The sequence below is a fragment of the Rhinopithecus bieti genome, unplaced genomic scaffold (assembly GCF_001698545.2).
Source record: "Rhinopithecus bieti isolate Rb0 unplaced genomic scaffold, ASM169854v2 scaffold_5023, whole genome shotgun sequence".
Lineage (NCBI taxonomy): Eukaryota > Metazoa > Chordata > Mammalia > Primates > Cercopithecidae > Rhinopithecus > Rhinopithecus bieti.
This window is the reverse complement of record NW_016805223.1, coordinates 2,158,767-2,176,035: the sequence shown is the minus strand read 5'-3', so window position 1 is coordinate 2,176,035 and position 17,269 is coordinate 2,158,767. Positions and strand designations below refer to the sequence as shown.

General features: G+C 36.0%; 1 protein-coding gene across 6 annotated transcripts in view; it reads left to right on the top strand.

Annotated features, from left to right (window-relative positions):
* The window catches only part of TMTC2 (transmembrane O-mannosyltransferase targeting cadherins 2), a 466,566-nt gene that overhangs the window by 240,237 nt on the left and 209,060 nt on the right, over positions 1-17,269 (top strand). For all 6 annotated transcript variants that reach the window (XM_017871703.1, XM_017871700.1, XM_017871704.1 and 3 more), the window contains one exon: positions 9,572-9,686. In XM_017871703.1, the coding sequence (XP_017727192.1) occupies positions 9,572-9,686 (115 nt within the window). The remainder of the gene's footprint in view (positions 1-9,571; positions 9,687-17,269) is intronic.

Below are 17,269 nucleotides of genomic sequence, written 5' to 3'. Positions count from 1 at the left end.
CCCCCCCCCCCCCCCCCAGCAGTTCTGAGAGGATAACTCATTTGGATAAATTGTTTTCATATTTATGCTGTAGACCCTAAATTAAAATATATGAAACATATTAAGTACCATGTTATGATATTCTACCTTGTACTCAAACTCAATATTGAGAGGGTGAAATAGCCTTGCCTCTGATCACATTTCGATGCCTGGATACATATCTGAATCTCCCTTGTCATTGAGTCTGCTACTTAGGAGGCTTAACCTCAGTTTTCTCATCTGTGAAATAGGGCTAGTAATACTATAGACCCCAAATGTTTTTATTAGGTTAAATGAATTGAAGAGGCTACCAAGGATGTAGAATCTTTAAATAAATGTAAACACTATTATTATTGTTATTTTTATTATAATTTTTAAAATTTCTTCTTCATCTCCTCTTCTCCACTTCCCATTCTTTTGCTCTCTTTATGCTGTCACAATGCTACAAGGCAGGCCCTTGAGATGGGGCAGTAGTCCATCCAAGTTAGAGCAGTTTCATATGAAGTTTATTTTGTTTAAAACAGGAATGAAATGAATACTCTGAATATTTGGAAACTTCATTGGGAAAAAAACTTCTCAAAATTAGATTGGGATTTTGGAACAACAACTATATTTTTTGAACTTCAGATAAATCCTTTATTATATCCAGAGTTGAAAGTGTGATTTGCATTCATGTGTACATATCCTTTATTAAAATGTGAACTTTTTGGCTGGGTGCGGTGACTTATGCCTGTAATCCCAGCACTTTGCAATGCCAGGGTGGGAGGATCACTTGAGTCCAGGAGTTTTTGAGCAGCCTGGGCAACATGGTGAGACCTACCTCTACAAAAATTAAAATTAGAAAAAAAATGGCCAGGCATGGTGGTGCACATTTGTAGTCCCAGCTACTCGGGAGGCTGAGGTAGGAGGATTGCTCAAGCCCAAGAGGTTGAGGCTACAGTGAGCCATGATCATGCCACTGCACTCCAGCCTGGGCAACAGGAAAAAACAAATGTGGACTTTTAAAGCATTTGTAACTATTATTTACACTTCATCACACTTCATTGAAAGAACTTTGAGAATTTCATTTCAATAAAACTGCACTTTTAAAAGATTATATGAAATGAATATACCAATAAAACATACAGGCTTAAACATGTAAAAAATGCACATTATATTAAATGTTAATGAAAATACCAAGGTCTTTGAGTGGCCCAAAGAATAAGTACCAAAGTGAAAATTTGAAGATAATCCCAAACATCTGTTTTGAATTATCTTTCTTAAAAAAAGGTTTAGTGGATGTTACAACCTTTTATTCCTTAAGTAGGATATAGCATAACTCCATCTCTATTTTAAAAGAAGATGGTGTGTGACCTTAATTTTATTTTGTTTCCTTTCCTTTGTTTCCTTTCCTTTCCTCCCTTCCTTTTCCTTCTCTTTCTCTTTTTCCCTTCACTGTAGTTTTCAGGTTAATCCCTGCAAGTTTCCTTTATTTTATTCATGTATTAATCCCCTTTTATCTGTATTCTTAATTTTCTCTTTGCAGCATAGACAGCTGATCTAACATATTTGATTTGTATGTAATGTATTTGATTTATAATATACCTTTGATTTAATTGTAATATACACTATGTTAAATACATAGTGATATTTTGGGCATGAATCAATTTTTAACATTTATCTTTGTTAGGACATTGCATTCCTTTTAAAAAATTATTTGTAGGCAGTTATGGTCCATTCATGTAGCAGTACTGATGTGGTGTTAATTGGTCCTAATGCTGCATAGGAGTGTGGAAAGTGAGTGTCCCACATTGTTCTCCCATGATGGACCTATTGTTACTACCCACTGTCAGCCAACACTAAGGCAGTTGAATTTAAACATTCTCTTACATGCTTTCTTAGGTGAGAATTTATGTGGGAGTGGGATTGCTAGACAGAGGTCCTTTTTGACTTAGTCACTTACATTTGTTGATTTGACTGAGTACTGTCAGAGGGCATAACAGAATGTCTGCCCCAGGCCACACTGCCACCAGCTGTGCACAGGAGTCTTCCCCAACATCCCTACCAGTAGTTGACCTTATCCATTTTTCTATTATTTTGCCAGTCTAGGTATAAAAGATATCTGGTTGTTATAATTTGCATTTCAGGGGGGTTATTAAGAAATTTAAGTATTAGTTTAAATGTCTGGTATTCATTTTGGTTTTCCTTTTTGTACAATCCTATTCATGTCCTTTGTCTATTTTTCCCCTATTCTTTTTCTTATTTTTTTTATTGTTACTTTGCAGGAGTTCCTTCTAGTTTTCAAGTACAGACACTTCTTTGTTTAGATGTTTGAAATATCTTCTCCCAGCATATTATGCATTTTAACTTGTTCATAATATTCTTCATTAAATAGAAGTCCTTTTTGAAATACCCAAATCCATTATTATTATTTATTTTTTTTTTTACATTTCAAATTATATTTGGGGCTCTTTTTAAAAAGTTATTTTCCATTCCATAGATATATTCTTCTATATAGTTTTTTGATAGCTTTACTTTTCACATTTAACTTTTAAGCTATCTGGAATTTATCTTTGTATTTCATGAATATGGTATACAAATCAGTTTTCACTTATTCTCTTATATATATGAAAAATATAGTTTTTAGTTTCTTAATAAATGATGCTAAAATATTGATTGGATTACATGATTCATAGATTTATTTGGAGAACTGACATCTTTATAATGTTAGTTTAAATTGCCCATCCATGAGTTGAATATTCCCCCATTTCTTTTAGGATTTGGTTGCATACTTCGCAGATAGTCAGAAAGGTTAAATTTAAAAATTGACATGATAATTAAAAGTTGAGTGGGTTAATATGATCAAATTTCTTAAAGAAGTAACTCATAGAGTCAGCTATGAAGAGTTATGGCAGCTCTTCAGAAAACTAAAATCTATTTTGATCAACACAGCGTCGTGGATCAATAATTTAAGGAAGATAGGATTTGAGAACGAATCGTTTTTATATTTGAGTATGATGAAATCCTCTGTCAATTCTCTTCAGCCAAAGACCACTAGCGCCACACCTGAAGTAAAAGTTGGCTTAACTATTTCTCACACTGAGAGAGAACAGCTACATCATGGAGAACTCTGGGGCATCTCATTATATATCCTATTATAGGATTTTGACTTTGGTTGGGTGATTTGGAATACAGTCTAAGGAAGTGAGGGCTTTATTTTGATTGGATACCGGGACAATTCTATGTCTGGATAAAGAAATCATTCATATAGCAAGAGAGGAGGATGTTTGGTAGTTTGTGGGTTATACAGTGACCTTTTCCTGAGGGGGTCTTTATTTGTTTTGCTTTATCAGAGTAACCTTGTCTGAAGCTGATAATTGTGTATGATATGTGTGTGTACAACAGGAAAACAAGATTTTTGCAGGCATCTAGGGCAATTACTTAATCTTAAGAAATATAAGAGATTTTCATTTGTATAAAAAGCAGGAAACCTAATTTCAGATTGTGACTTTGCCTCATTTAACCTTGTTGATGATTTTTACTTTCTAAGTTGTTTTCTCACTTTGCAATAGCCATCTCTGCTGCTCATCTATCCTGTTGGAAACCACTGTAATTTTGATGTCTAGATTACTGCAGTTGCCTTCCAACCAGTCTCCCCGTTGCTCCTTTAGTTCTCTTACAATGAGTACTTTCTCCACGGAGGAGTCAAGAGACCTTTTGAAAATGAGACTCAAATCACAAAATCTCTCACTGAATATTTCCCCCCAAATATCGCAAATAAAATAACCCCCAGGCTTCTTATCGTGGCACGTGAAAGCCTATGTGATTGGACCCTTGCCTATCTCTGTGACTTCATCTTGACTTTCCCTCTCATTTTGCAGCCACTCACCTGACTGGTGGTGTTCCTGGGAAACATCAAGTTCATTCTTGCCTTAGATCCTTGACTGTATTTTCCTTATGTGGCATCAGCAGTCGTTGCCAGACTTGCTCCTTATCCTTTAGTTCTTAGAGATCATACCTATTTTCCTAAATCTGTGATATCCTTACCTAAATTAGCCTCATCCGTATCACATTATTTTATTTTACATTATTTATTACACTTATCACTATCTGAAGTTAATTCAATTATTTTATTGTATGGATCCCACCCTCCCTCCACTACCTCCATCCCCCACTTCCAACATAAGCTCACATGGGTGGGCATTGACTATTTTGAACAGTACTGAGTGTCCAGCTCCCAATGAAGTTCCTGGCACCAAATAGATGCTTAACAAATATCTAATGAATGAATGAATATTTAATACATTAATGAGTGGATAAATGAACAGTCAACCAAATGAGTGAACATATATTCTAGATATAATGACAGGCATACCTCATTTTCTTGTATTTCACTTTATTGTGCTTCTCAGATATTGCATTTTTTTTTAACAAATTGAATGTGGCAACTACATAAACCAAGTCTGTCAGTGCCATTTTTCCAACAGCAAGTGCTGACTTCATGTCTCTGTCATATTTTGGCAATTCTCACAATATATTAATTTTTTTATTATTATATCTGTTATGGTTATCTGTTATGTATGTTGTTAATATTGTGACTGTGCCCATATCAAATGGTATACTTAATAAATGTTGTACATGTTCTGTTTCATTGATCAACCCTTCCCCAATTTCTCTCCCTTTCCATGGGCAACCCTATTCTTTGAGACATAAAAATAATGAAATTAGGCTAATTTTCATTTTATTTATTTATTTATTTAGAGATGGAGTCTTGCCCTGCCGCCCAGGCTGGAGTGCAGTGGCTCCATCTCTGCTCGCTGCAAGCTTAGCCTCCCAGGTTCACGCCATTCTCCTGCCTCAGCCTCCCCAGTAGCTGGGACTACAGGCGCCCACCACCACACCCGGCTAATTGTTTTGTATTTTTAGTAGAGGCGGGGTTTCACCATGTTAGCCAAGATGGTCTCAATCTCCTGACCTCGTGATCCGCCCGCCTCGGCCTCTCAAAGTGCTGGGATTACAGGTGTTAGCCACTGCGCCTGGCTGGTGGAAAGTTTTATTGGCCTGGATAAAAGATCAAACCAGCCATAACATTCCATTAGGCCAAAACCTAATCCAGAACAAGGTCCTTAACTCTCTTCAATTATATGAAGGCTGAGAGAAGTGAGGAAGCTGTGGCAGAAAAGTTTGAAGCTAACAGAGATTGGTTCATTAGGTTGAAGGAAAGAAGCCAGCTCCATAACATATAAGTACAAGGTGAAGTGGTAAGTACTGATGGAAAAGCAGCAAATTATGCAGAAAATATAGCTAAGATAATTGATTAATGTGGCTACAACTAAACAATAGGTTTTCAGTGTATATAAAACAGATTTCTATTGGAAGAATATACTATATAAGACTTTCCTACCTAGATGTTAGCGCCTGGCTTCATATTTTCAAAGGACAGGCTGACTGTTATTTTTATGGGCTAATACAACTGGTAACCTTAAGTGGAAGCCATTGGTCAATTAACATTCAAAAAATCCTAGGGCCCTTAAGAATGATGCTAAATCTATTCTGCTTATGCTCTGTAAGTAGAACTGTATTTCCTAGATGACAACAGATTTGTTTACAGCATGACTTACTGAATATATTAAGCTCAATGTTGAGTCCTACTGCTCAGAAAGAAATTCTTTTCAAAAGATTATTGCTCACTGCCGGTGCACCTGGTCACCCAAGAACTCGGACAGAGATACACAAGGAGATTAATGCTGTTTTCATGCATAGTAACACAGTATTTGTTCCATAGCCCATGGATCAAGGAATTATTTTGACTTTCAAATCTTCTAATTTAAGAAGTAACTTTTCATAAGGTTGTAGCTTCCTTAGACAGTGATTCCCCGGATGAGTCTGGGTAAAGTAAATGGAAAACTTCTGGAAAGGATTTGCCATTCTAGATGCCATTCAGAACATTTATGATTCATGGAATGAGGTCAGAATATCAGCATTAGGAGGAATTTGGAAGAAGCTGATTCCAGGCCTTGCAGATACCTTTGAGGGGCTCAAGACTGCAGTGGAGGAAGGAACTACAGAGGTCGTGGAGAGAGCAAGAAAACTGGAATTAGAAGTGAGCCTAAAGATGTTACTGAATTGCTACAATCTCATGATAACATATTTACAGATGAGGAGTTGCTTCTTATGGATGAGCAAAGAAAGTGGTTTCTTGAGGTGCAGTCTACTCCTGGTGACCGTGCTGTGAACATTGCTGAAATGACAACAAAGCACCTAGAATACTATATAATCTTAGTTGATAAAGCAGTTGCAGGGTTTGAAAGGATTGAGACTAACTCTGAAAGAAGTTCTATTGTGGATAAAATGCATCAGATAGCATCACCTGCTCCAGAGAAGTCTTTCATGAAAGGAAGAGTTAATTGATATGCTAGACTTTATTTTGTCTTATTTTAAGAAATTGTCACAGCCACTCCAGCCTTCAGCAACCATCACCCTTACCAGTCAGCAGCCATCAGTGTTAAGGCAAGACCCTCCACCAGACCAAAGATTAAGATTCACCAAGGGCTCAGATTATTGTTAGCATTTTTTAGCAATAAAGTATTTTTTAATTAAGATATGTCATTGTTTTTTAGACATCATGCTATTGCACACTTATTAGACAATATTATTGTGTAAATACAACTTTTATATGCACTAGAAAACCAAAAAAAAATGTGACTCACTTCATTGTGATACTCACTTTATTTTGGTGGTCTGGACCTACACCCATAACATCTCCACGATATTCCTGTATATGTCTGTTGTCAACAAGAGAAGCACTTATTAGTTTATTATTTATTTGAGATGTAAGTATCTAAAGAAATCAGTTTCTTTCGCTGGAAGTATGTCTTAAAATATTCAAAGGTATGTCTTTGTATTAGTTTTTTAAATCATCTATGATCTAGGACTACTAACAAAATGGGATACCATTATAATGAGGATTTCCTGGTGTTTCAGTTAACATTTGAATGCATTTCTCAGAGAGATTCCAATGTCAATATATTCTGTTTTACTAATCACACAATCAGAGCAGAACTTTGGGAGGAATAGGGGTTTTAACATTGCCTAATGATTAAAAATTTCCATAGAGGCGTATCTTATTAATTTGTGGTATAGAATACGTATGGTATTATGCCTATTATGTTTGAAGACAATTATAATTTATTTTACTGTTTTCCTACTTTTTATTTTCTTTTCATTTAGTAGTTTAATTTGACAATACTTTACACTATTTTGTCTCTTAATTTAAAGGATACAATTTTCTATGGACTCATAATGCCGAGGCCTATGTGAATGTTGGTATGTGAATGTTGGTTTGCAGTGAAAGATGAAATGTGGTATGAAAATGTTAGGTCAGGGGAGAAAAAGTTTGCAAACAGCCAGTGTCAGATTAGAGTTTTTGCTCTAACACTTCAGTATTAACTTTACAAATTCTTTAGCGCCTCCGGGCGTGGTGGCTCTTGCCTGTAATCCCAGCACTGTAGGAGGCCGAGGCTGGCAGATCAGGAGGTCAGGAGATCGAGACCATCCTGGCTAACACGGTGAAACACCGTCTCTACTTAAAATACAAAAAATTAGCCAGGTGTGGTGGTGGCGCTGGTAGTCCCAGCTACTCAGGAGGCTGAGGCAGGAGAATGGCATGAACCCGGGAGGAGGAGGTTGCAGTGAGCCGAGATGGCGCCACTGTACTCCAGCCTGGGTGATGAGCAAGACTCTGTCTCAAATAAATAAATAAATAAATAAATAAATAAACAAACAAACAAACAAACAAATTCTTTAGTGCCTCTGTCTCCTCATCTGGGGAATGGGCACTTAGGAACTGTGTTGAGAGCTCGGTGAGATGATATATGTCAAGTGTGTGGCATGGTATATGGCACTATTAGCTATTGCATAATTGTGAGTTCAGTGCCTTTCCCCTGTTTTCCATTGGAAGCAAAGAAGGTATATGACATTGCAAACTGAAGGATTAGTATTCTCTGTAGATAACATAAGGCCATAAAGTGCATTGTATTTAATGTTATTTTTGTAAGAAATGCTTAACTACTGTAAATTGTAAAGAGTATCAACCACAATAATATTAATGATAATAGCAATATTTATTGAGTGTTTACCATGTTTCAGGCACTGTCTTTGTTTTTTTTATTTTGTTTTGTTTTATTTTTTTGAGAGAGGGTCTCACTCTGTCGTCCAGGCTTGAGTGCAGTGGCGTGATCATGTCTCACTGTAGCCTCGACTCTATGGGCTCGACTCTGTGGGCTCAAGCATTCATTACATCTCAGCCTCCCAAGTAGCTGGGACTGCAGGCATGTGCTAATATGCCAAGCTAATTTCTGTATTTTTTGTTGAGATGGGGTTTCACCATGTTGCCCAGACTGGTCTCAAACTCTTCCTGAGCCCAAACAATCCGCTCGCCTCATCGGCCTCCCCAAGTGCTAGTACAGGTGCAAGCCATCGTGCCCAACCTCAGACACTGCCTTAAACAGCTTGTGTATATTAACACACTTCATCTTCATCATGAAACAGATGAGACACTATTTTCCCAGTTTACAGATAAAGTAAACTGAAGCACAGGAGTTTTAAATTTCTTAGAGGCACACAGGCAAATCTGAGATTGAAAGATTCTGTACTCTTTTTTACATTAAAATTAATAACTCAAAACCCTTTCATTTTTCAGGTACAATCAGTAGTCACCCAAGTAAATATATCAACACACATGACCCTTCTTCTCATCTCTATCATTTGCTGGGGGACTCTGCTTTCAGGACTCAATACCCCATCTCCTTGTGGAGAAGTAAGAAGGCAAGAGAAGCAGCCAAGTTTGAGGGCAAAGTTCATTGGAGAGCCGTACTATGGGGGCAATTATTGGTGCTGTGCCTTTTGTTATTTTTAATTTTGAAAAATTACTATTATTTGGGGAGAACAAAGAGGGTACACAGAAAATATATTTAATTTTCAACATGATTAAGTGTAGAAATAGCTATTTTCAGGGAAGTGAGCTCATAAGAAGAAAGAGTACAAAAGAACATTATATCTATAATGTTTTATTGATGTATTCTGATGCCTGGTAAGCTTCTTTATAGCTTTGATCTTGTTTAGTTTTTTTTGCTTTTCATCTCCAGATCTTCTATGCCATTTATCAGTTTTTTCATACTTGAATGAAATATTTGTTTATTTTAAGATCATTTCTTGCAGTTTCTGGCCCAGTAAGTATACAATAATTTCAGACCATGAAGACCCCTACTGAAATCTGGAAGAGCATGAAGCCTTTGTAGGTGATCTTAAGATAACATTGTTCTTGGCCTTATGATGAACTGTATATGTATATCTGCTTTGAGACATAATAATTACTTTAACTTTTTAGGACTTTGATTATATTTAATCTCCTGGCTTGATGAAATGTTAGAATATAAAGGAAATAAATTTTCTTTCTTAAAAATGTTTTAGGATGGTTTTCTCTCCCTGTGGTACTACTTCCTGATGGCCTGATATTATGTCATGTATAATTGGATTGATGTTCAGTCTGAGAATTTCTTTTTCTTCTTGGCAGCATGGGGTAACCTTGGAAATGTTCTGAAGAGTCAGAGCAAAATTTCAGAAGCTGAAAGCGCCTATAGAAATGCTTTGTATTACCGCAGCAACATGGCTGACATGCTTTATAATTTGTGAGTATGCCTTGCTTTCTCTGGTTTGGTTCATCTTTGAAACCTGCAGTAAGAGGGACTATTGATTTAACTGCGGGAAATGGAGATGATGATAGCTCTTGTACTGAAATGGTCTTTTTGTTAATCATGCTTCTGAGACTATTAGGTGGATAGTGGTTGTGATTTCTTTGTTTTGGACCACATCATCAATATTCATGTGTACTTATATGTTACGCCTGAATTTTTTGGAAGTGGTATGCCATGTTACATAAACATTGGTTTAAATATTTTTTAGTTCTTAAAATGCTTGTTCAATTAATACTTAGATGAGTTCATAAAATAAGCCTATTACGTATAAGAGTTATGTAAATCATGTGTTGATTATTAGCATTATTAATTTTTTGAGATAGTATTTCACTCTGTGGCCTGGGCTAGAGTTCAGAGACACTGTCATAGCTTGCTGCAGCCTCAAACTCCTGAGCTCAAGCAGTCCTTCTGCCTCAGCCTCCCAAAGAGCTAAGACTGCAGGTGCTTGTCACCATGCATGGCTAATTTTTAAATTTTTTTGTAGAGATGGGGACTCACTATATTGCCCAGACTGGTGCCTAACTCCTGGCCTGAAGCAGTTCTCTTGCCTTACCCCACAAAGTGCTGGGATTATAGGTGTGAACCACTGTGCCCAGCCTTGATTATTGATAGATTTTGTCTTCCATTAAAAAAAATTGCCATATCAAAGTATATATAGAATATGTGCTACACTAGAAAAGTGAGTGAGTAAGGTCATGGTTCTTTTTTGTTTTCCTCTTCGTAGGCACTGATGATTATCAGTGAGGTTGGGATAATTTAGGATATTATTATATGTTGGGTTAGAAAAATCCCTAGGGGAAAAACTGGTTTTGTTCATTGAGTGGACAGTCCTAGCTGGTACAATGAGATGTGAGTAGATAAATGCAAAACAAACTCAAGTATCTTCTTTGTCTCTTATATTTATGAGAACATTTTGTTTATAAGTAACAGAAATCCAGTTTAAGCTTGCCTGAACACACCAGAGAATGCATAAACTCCCCTAACTGGAAATTCCTGGATTTACTAGATGCAGGCCTAGTTAGATCTAGTGCCTGATTGTGTTTCAGGAATGTTTCTCCATTTTGTGGCTCTGGTTTCTTCTGGGTTTGCTCCATTTTCTGTGGTACTCTATAACAATGGGAAAGATGACTCCTGTGCCTTTGTGGATATAGATGGCATCCTTATTCTTCTCAATCTCAGAAGGAAAGAGGACTGTTTTGTCTCAGGGTCTGTGTTAATCCCGGAAAAAGTTGTTGGACTGACCCTCCTGCAGTCCTGTGCCCTCTCTTGGTTGAAACACTGAGTGATGTGGGAGGGGCAATGAGTCACTTCCATTGACAGCACTTCCAGAGTTGGAATGGAATGGAGGCAGACCAGTTCTCTATAGTAAGATGACTGATCCTAGGAAAAATAAGATGCTTGCTGCTTGAGTTTAATGAATGCTGTGTGATATTGACAGCATCAAGCTAATCTGTAAACTTTTAAAATATGTATTTATGCTCTGGTTACCTGAATCTTTTGTGTTGGCTAAGTCTAAAGGCACAGATACTTTAAAATAAAATGTAACTAAAAATAAAAAAAAAAAATCTAGATATTTAAGGGAAAGCAGACAGGATAAGCTCTGCTTTAATTTTTTGTTCATACGTTGCCGTTGTTTTTAACCTCGTAGGCTTTAATACTGGGATCCCAATCTAGCGGCCTGTGGTCTGAATTAGGTCAGCAGATATGTTTTGTGTTGGCTTGCACAGTATGTAATTTTCTCTTTGTCACCTGGAATTCTTTCACATGAAGCACACCTGCTCCAGTATACTGTTCCTTCTACCTACTCTCTTCTGTGTCTTGTTTCACCATGTGTCTTACCATCTTCTTTGCTGAACTAATTTCAATTTGTATCTGTTTCTTTTCTTGAATGAAAATATATATCTAGGTACTCCTACAAAGGCTTAAGTCCTCTTCATCTAAATAGTGTTATTTTGCTATATTTTTATTAATATTATTTGTATTTTATGAAAAAGAACCCTATGAGTTTAATATATTCATACATATGTTCTTTACACTTTTTGCATCTGAAAGTGATGTCAGAGGGGCCTCTTGCCTTGCAGTATGGGTTATTGCTTTTCTGGCTCCCATCCTTCATACATTTTTGGAAGAAAAGTAAGCTGAACAACCAACACCTCTTCATTGAAATATTTCTCTCTGTCTTATCCATAGTCCATGGTTAAAATGCTGCCCACCTCTTTGCGATACCTGTTGGACAAGGATTCAAAGCATTTATCCAGGTTTATTCTTTACTGAGAAGAGAAATGTATTCAATTAGAAAATTTCACTTGACATGCAATTTTAAAATTATATCTTAAGACTTTGTCTGTCTCTGGATGCATATGTAAATCATGCCAGCATATGAATTGACCTTCCCAAACCCTAGTGAAAAGTCTTTGCTGGAAAAGTGGTTATTGGCAAGATCAGTTTTTCCCCCTAATTGTTGGAAATGGGTTATGTCATAAGTGCCAAATATAGTTCCACAATATTTTTTACTAATATGTTGGGTCTTTAAGCCACACTTATCTGTCACCCTAAATGGAGAAGCTTAAATTCCACAAGAAATACTGGCAATGATTTGAAAGTATTGGCTTTGACAGAATTCTGATATCAATAATTCTATTTTACAATAGGTAAATTTTCAATGATTTTAAATCAAATATTTTAAAAAATGCACTTTTGCAATATATAATATTATAAATAAGTTTGGTATCATATTTATAGGAACAAACATTTTTTCTACTTATTTGCATAGGTAGAAAAAAGAAAAGTTTTCTCATAGAAAGTTTAGAGACTGTTAAAGAGCAAATTTTAGTTTTGAGATATACATAATTTTCTCTGGTGTACGGAAGTTACTCCTTGTTCTATCTTAACTCCTAAAAGAGAAGGAAATTGCTTTTCTCAGTCTTTCTAGGACATATAACGTGATAATACCTCTTTGAGATAGTAGCATGCATTAATCACTTGTCCTTTCATCAGTTACAGTTATGTCTTTTAAAGATGTTTATGACAGAGGCATAGAACAAACCATTTGTGTTAATTGGCGTGGAATACCTACATTTGTTCATACATTTTAGAAGGTTTTGGGAATTGTAAGCTTCTGTTAGGCCCTCAGCGTAATACATGTACATTTATTACTCAATGTAATATATGTAATATATATATATAGTAACATATGTACTACATCTAAGTAGCACATATGAATATTGTTATAGGTAAAGATAGAGGAAAAATAGGAATGATCTTGGAAAATATAAAGTAAGCAATAGTATGAGTTATGTAGATTTATATCTGAAATTTAAGGAACATTACCTTATAAGATCATAAATATTTGAGGACAGCATTTTTCAGGAATGAAATCAAGTTATATCCAAGAGGTACACACAAAGAGTTATATTCCATGTTTGTAAAATGATGGGATAATTTTAATTTTTTTTCTTTAGTAGCAGTAGCTTCAATTACCTCTGTGTGCTAAATGTTCTTCTTAGTTCTTTACATACGTTACCATAGTTTTTCTTCAAAGGAAGCCTATAACACAAGGAAACTGAGACTCAGAGGTAGTGTGTCTGAGGTTACACAGAAAGTAAACAGAGGAGCCAATATATGAACCTAAGACATTCTGACTTTGTATCTGTGCAACACTTGTATTTCTTTTTTAAATATATTTTTATTATACTTTAAGTTCTGGCATATATGTGCAGAACGTGCAGGTTTGTTACATAGGTATACATGTACCATGGTGGTTTGCTGAACCCATCAACCTGTCATCTACATTAGGTATTTCTGCTAATGCTATCCCTCCCCTAGCCCCCAACACCCAACAGGCCCCAGTGTGTGATATTCCCCTCCCTGTGTCCATGTGTTCTCATAGTTCAACTCCCACTTATGAGTGAGAACATGTGGTATTTGGTTTTCTGTTCCAGTGTTAGTTTGCTATGAATTATGGTTTCCAGCTTCATCCATGTCCCTGTGAAGGACATGAACTCATCCTTTTTTATGACTGCATAGTATTCTGTAGTGTATATGTGCCACATTTTCTTTATCCAGTTTATAATTGTTGGGCATTTGGGATTGTTCCAAGTCTTTGCTATTGTGAATACTGCTGCAGTAAACATACTTGCACATGTGTCTTTATAGTAGAATGATTTATAATCCTTTGGGTATATACCTAGTAATGGGTCAAATGATATTTCTGGTTCTAGATCCTTGAGGAATCGCCACACTGTCTTCCACAGTGGTTGAACTAATTTACACTCCACTAACAGTGTAGAAGCGTTGCTATTTCTCCATATCCTTTCCAGCATCTGTTGTTTCCTGACTTTTTAGTGATTGTCATTCTAACTGGCGTGAGATGGTATCTCATTGTGGTATTTCTTTAGGCAGAAATAAACCAAAGGTTTGGGAAAAAAGCCTCAATATATATGTTTCAAATTTAGAAAAAAATAACCTTTACATAGAGAAATAAAATATTTAGAATTAAATATATTAGAGAATATAAGGTTTTAGTAACTGTTAGTGAGTTTACTGAATTCATGGTATAGAATTTTGTTAAAAAAAATCATTGGATTTGCACACCTGTGCTAAGAGTTGCCTTCAAGGAGAGTGCTACAGAAGGCATTTTTAATTCTAAATCTATTAATTATAACGTCATTTGATATCATTTGAATCCATGCTTACAGACAGTAGTTACATAATATGAAATTTAAACAGTACTTAATTCTATTCTTAATAACAATAGATATCATGCATTTATTGTACAGCCTTGTATTTAGCCTTTTATTCATATTGTCAAATTTACTAAAATCTGTTATTTCATACAAGAAATTATTAAGACCAGGTTTAATAGATTTGCATTATGATGTTGGTTTGTCTTTTCACGTATAATACATTTTCAGAGACAAAGTAGATGAATCATGCTCAGTGATTTACACTGTCTAGTTTTATAAGTATAGAGTTCACTTTCAACTTCTTCACTACACCACTCACTGCAATGTGAAATATAATTGATTTTTAGGCTAAGAAATAGTCAATGTCCTTTCGTTGTTGTTATGGATTTGTTTCGGTCTGTTACAAATGATATTTAAAATGGTAATTCAATAGAACATTAAATATTGTATTAGGAATTAGATTTCAGAATGCAGATGAATTTGACATGCTATAGTCAATTCTTGATTATCTTACCTAATGGAAGAATTATGTCTGTTGATGATAGAGATTTTGCTACTGTAAGTTAGTTGTCATTTTGTTCTGTGTTGTAAGAATCTGAGTAAATACCCAATCCGAGAAGCTAATAAATGAGCAAGAAAATAAACTAAAAATTTAAGAGAAGTAAAGAGAAAATATAAATAAATCGGAACGCAGAGAAACAATAGGAAGTAATGCATAATCTAAGATCTTGTTCTCTGGAAGATCAGCAGCTCTGGGTAAGGCTAATACAGGGCAAATTATAAAATCTCAAATATACAATTTTAAGAATGAGAAAAGAGTTATAACTGGATATATGCTTAAAATAATAAAACACTAATAATATATATGAAAATCCTACTAATATATATACTTCTTCCTGGAAAATATTAATGGTCAATTTGGCCCAAGAAGAGATAGGCAGTCTCGATCAAAAACCGTGGAAAACTTTGGAAACAATATTAAGGAATTATCTCAACAAGGAACTGAGTCAAGGCATCTCACAAGTGAGTTCTGTCAAATCTTTGATGAAGTGATATTTCATGCAATCGTTGGACTTCTTATGTATTTTTTATTAAGCTAGATAAAACTGATTACAAAGTAGCTGACTACATTTAACACACCTATACACACAAGGACAACAACAACAACAAAACAGAACAAAAAGCAAATAAACAAGAACCATACAACCCACAAAAGGCCAGTTACACAACAAATATAAATGTATATACATGTCTTAAAATTAATATAGTGGATGTAGCCCATATTAAAGATTTAAACACCATTACCAGATAGTCTAAGATTTATGGTGGGATATTTAATATTGCAATTAAATTACTATACTCTTTCAATTTAAAAAGTCAGAGGATTAAAAAATATCATTTCTAGAAATGCCAAGAAGGCATTTGATCAGCAGCTACCTTGGAAAGCAAACTTATAAATAAACTAGGAATAAATAAATAATTCTGTGTCATAATAAATATCTGTCCAAAGTTAGTAGTAATTACTACATTTAGTGTTGAAGCATAGTGACCATTTCCGTTAATATTCAGCTTCTTGGGGTAATGACATTTTCTTATTCATTATTATATCCTGCATACCTAGAAAATTTCCAATTGCACTGATCTTTTAAATAAGTTATGAAATCCGTATCAGAGCAGAATATATCCCATTTTTCAATAAGTGATAAGACTAGTAATGAGTATTAGGAAAACCACATTCTTTGAATTATGTAAGTATATTTTGATCATTATCACTAAACACTTCTGCCTTATAAAGAGCTTTCTTGAAATAGACATTTGTTTCATTTTCCTGCAGTTTCAGAAACAAACACATTTATATTAGGGGTGACTCCTGTGTTAGTTTCCTAGGACTGCTGTAACAAAAATATCACAAGGTACATAGCTTAAAATAGAAATTTATCATTTCACAGATCTGAAGACTAGAAATTCGAAGTCAAGGTGTTGGCAGGGCCATGTTCCCTCTGAAACCTGTGAAAGAATCCTTCCTTGCCTTTTTCTTGTGGTTTCTTGGTGATCTTTAGCATTTCTTGTCTTGCAGCTGCGTAATTCCAGTCTCTGACTTCATTGTCACATGATGTTGTGTATTTCTATCTTCACATGGCCATCTTCTGAAAAGGACATCAGTCATACTGGATTGGGGCCTACCTATAATATTGAATTACATCTGTAATGATCCTGTTTCCAAACAAGGTCACATTCTGAAACAGTAGAGGTTAGGACTTCAACATACCTTTTGCGGGGGTGAGGGGGACATGATTCAACCCATCACATCTCCTTACCTCCCTATTAGTAGCTTCAGTGTAAAAGAGAGAGGGCCCAGCCAGGAATTTTTAATGGAGAGAGTGAAAGAGTGGGACAGGGGGGCGGAGCAAGATGGCCAAATAGGAACAGCTCGAGTCTCCAACTCCCGGCGCGAGCGACACAGAATACCGGTGATTTCTGCATTTTCAACTGAGGTACTGGGGTCGTCTCACTGGTGAGTGCTGGACAGTCAGTGCTGGTCAGCTGCTGCAGCCCGACCAGCGAGAGCTGAAACAGGGCGAGGCATTGCCTCACCTGGGAAGCGCAATGGGGAAGGGAATCCCTTTTCCTAGCCAGGCGAACTGAGACACACAACACCTGGAAAATTGGGTAATTCCCACCCCAATACTGCGCTTGAAGCAAACGGGCACACCAGGAGGTTATACCCGCACCTGGCCCGGAGGGTCCCACGGCCACGGAGCCTCCCTCATTGCTAGCACAGCAGTCTGCGATCTAACCACAAGGCAGCAGCGAGGCTGGGGGAGGGGCGCC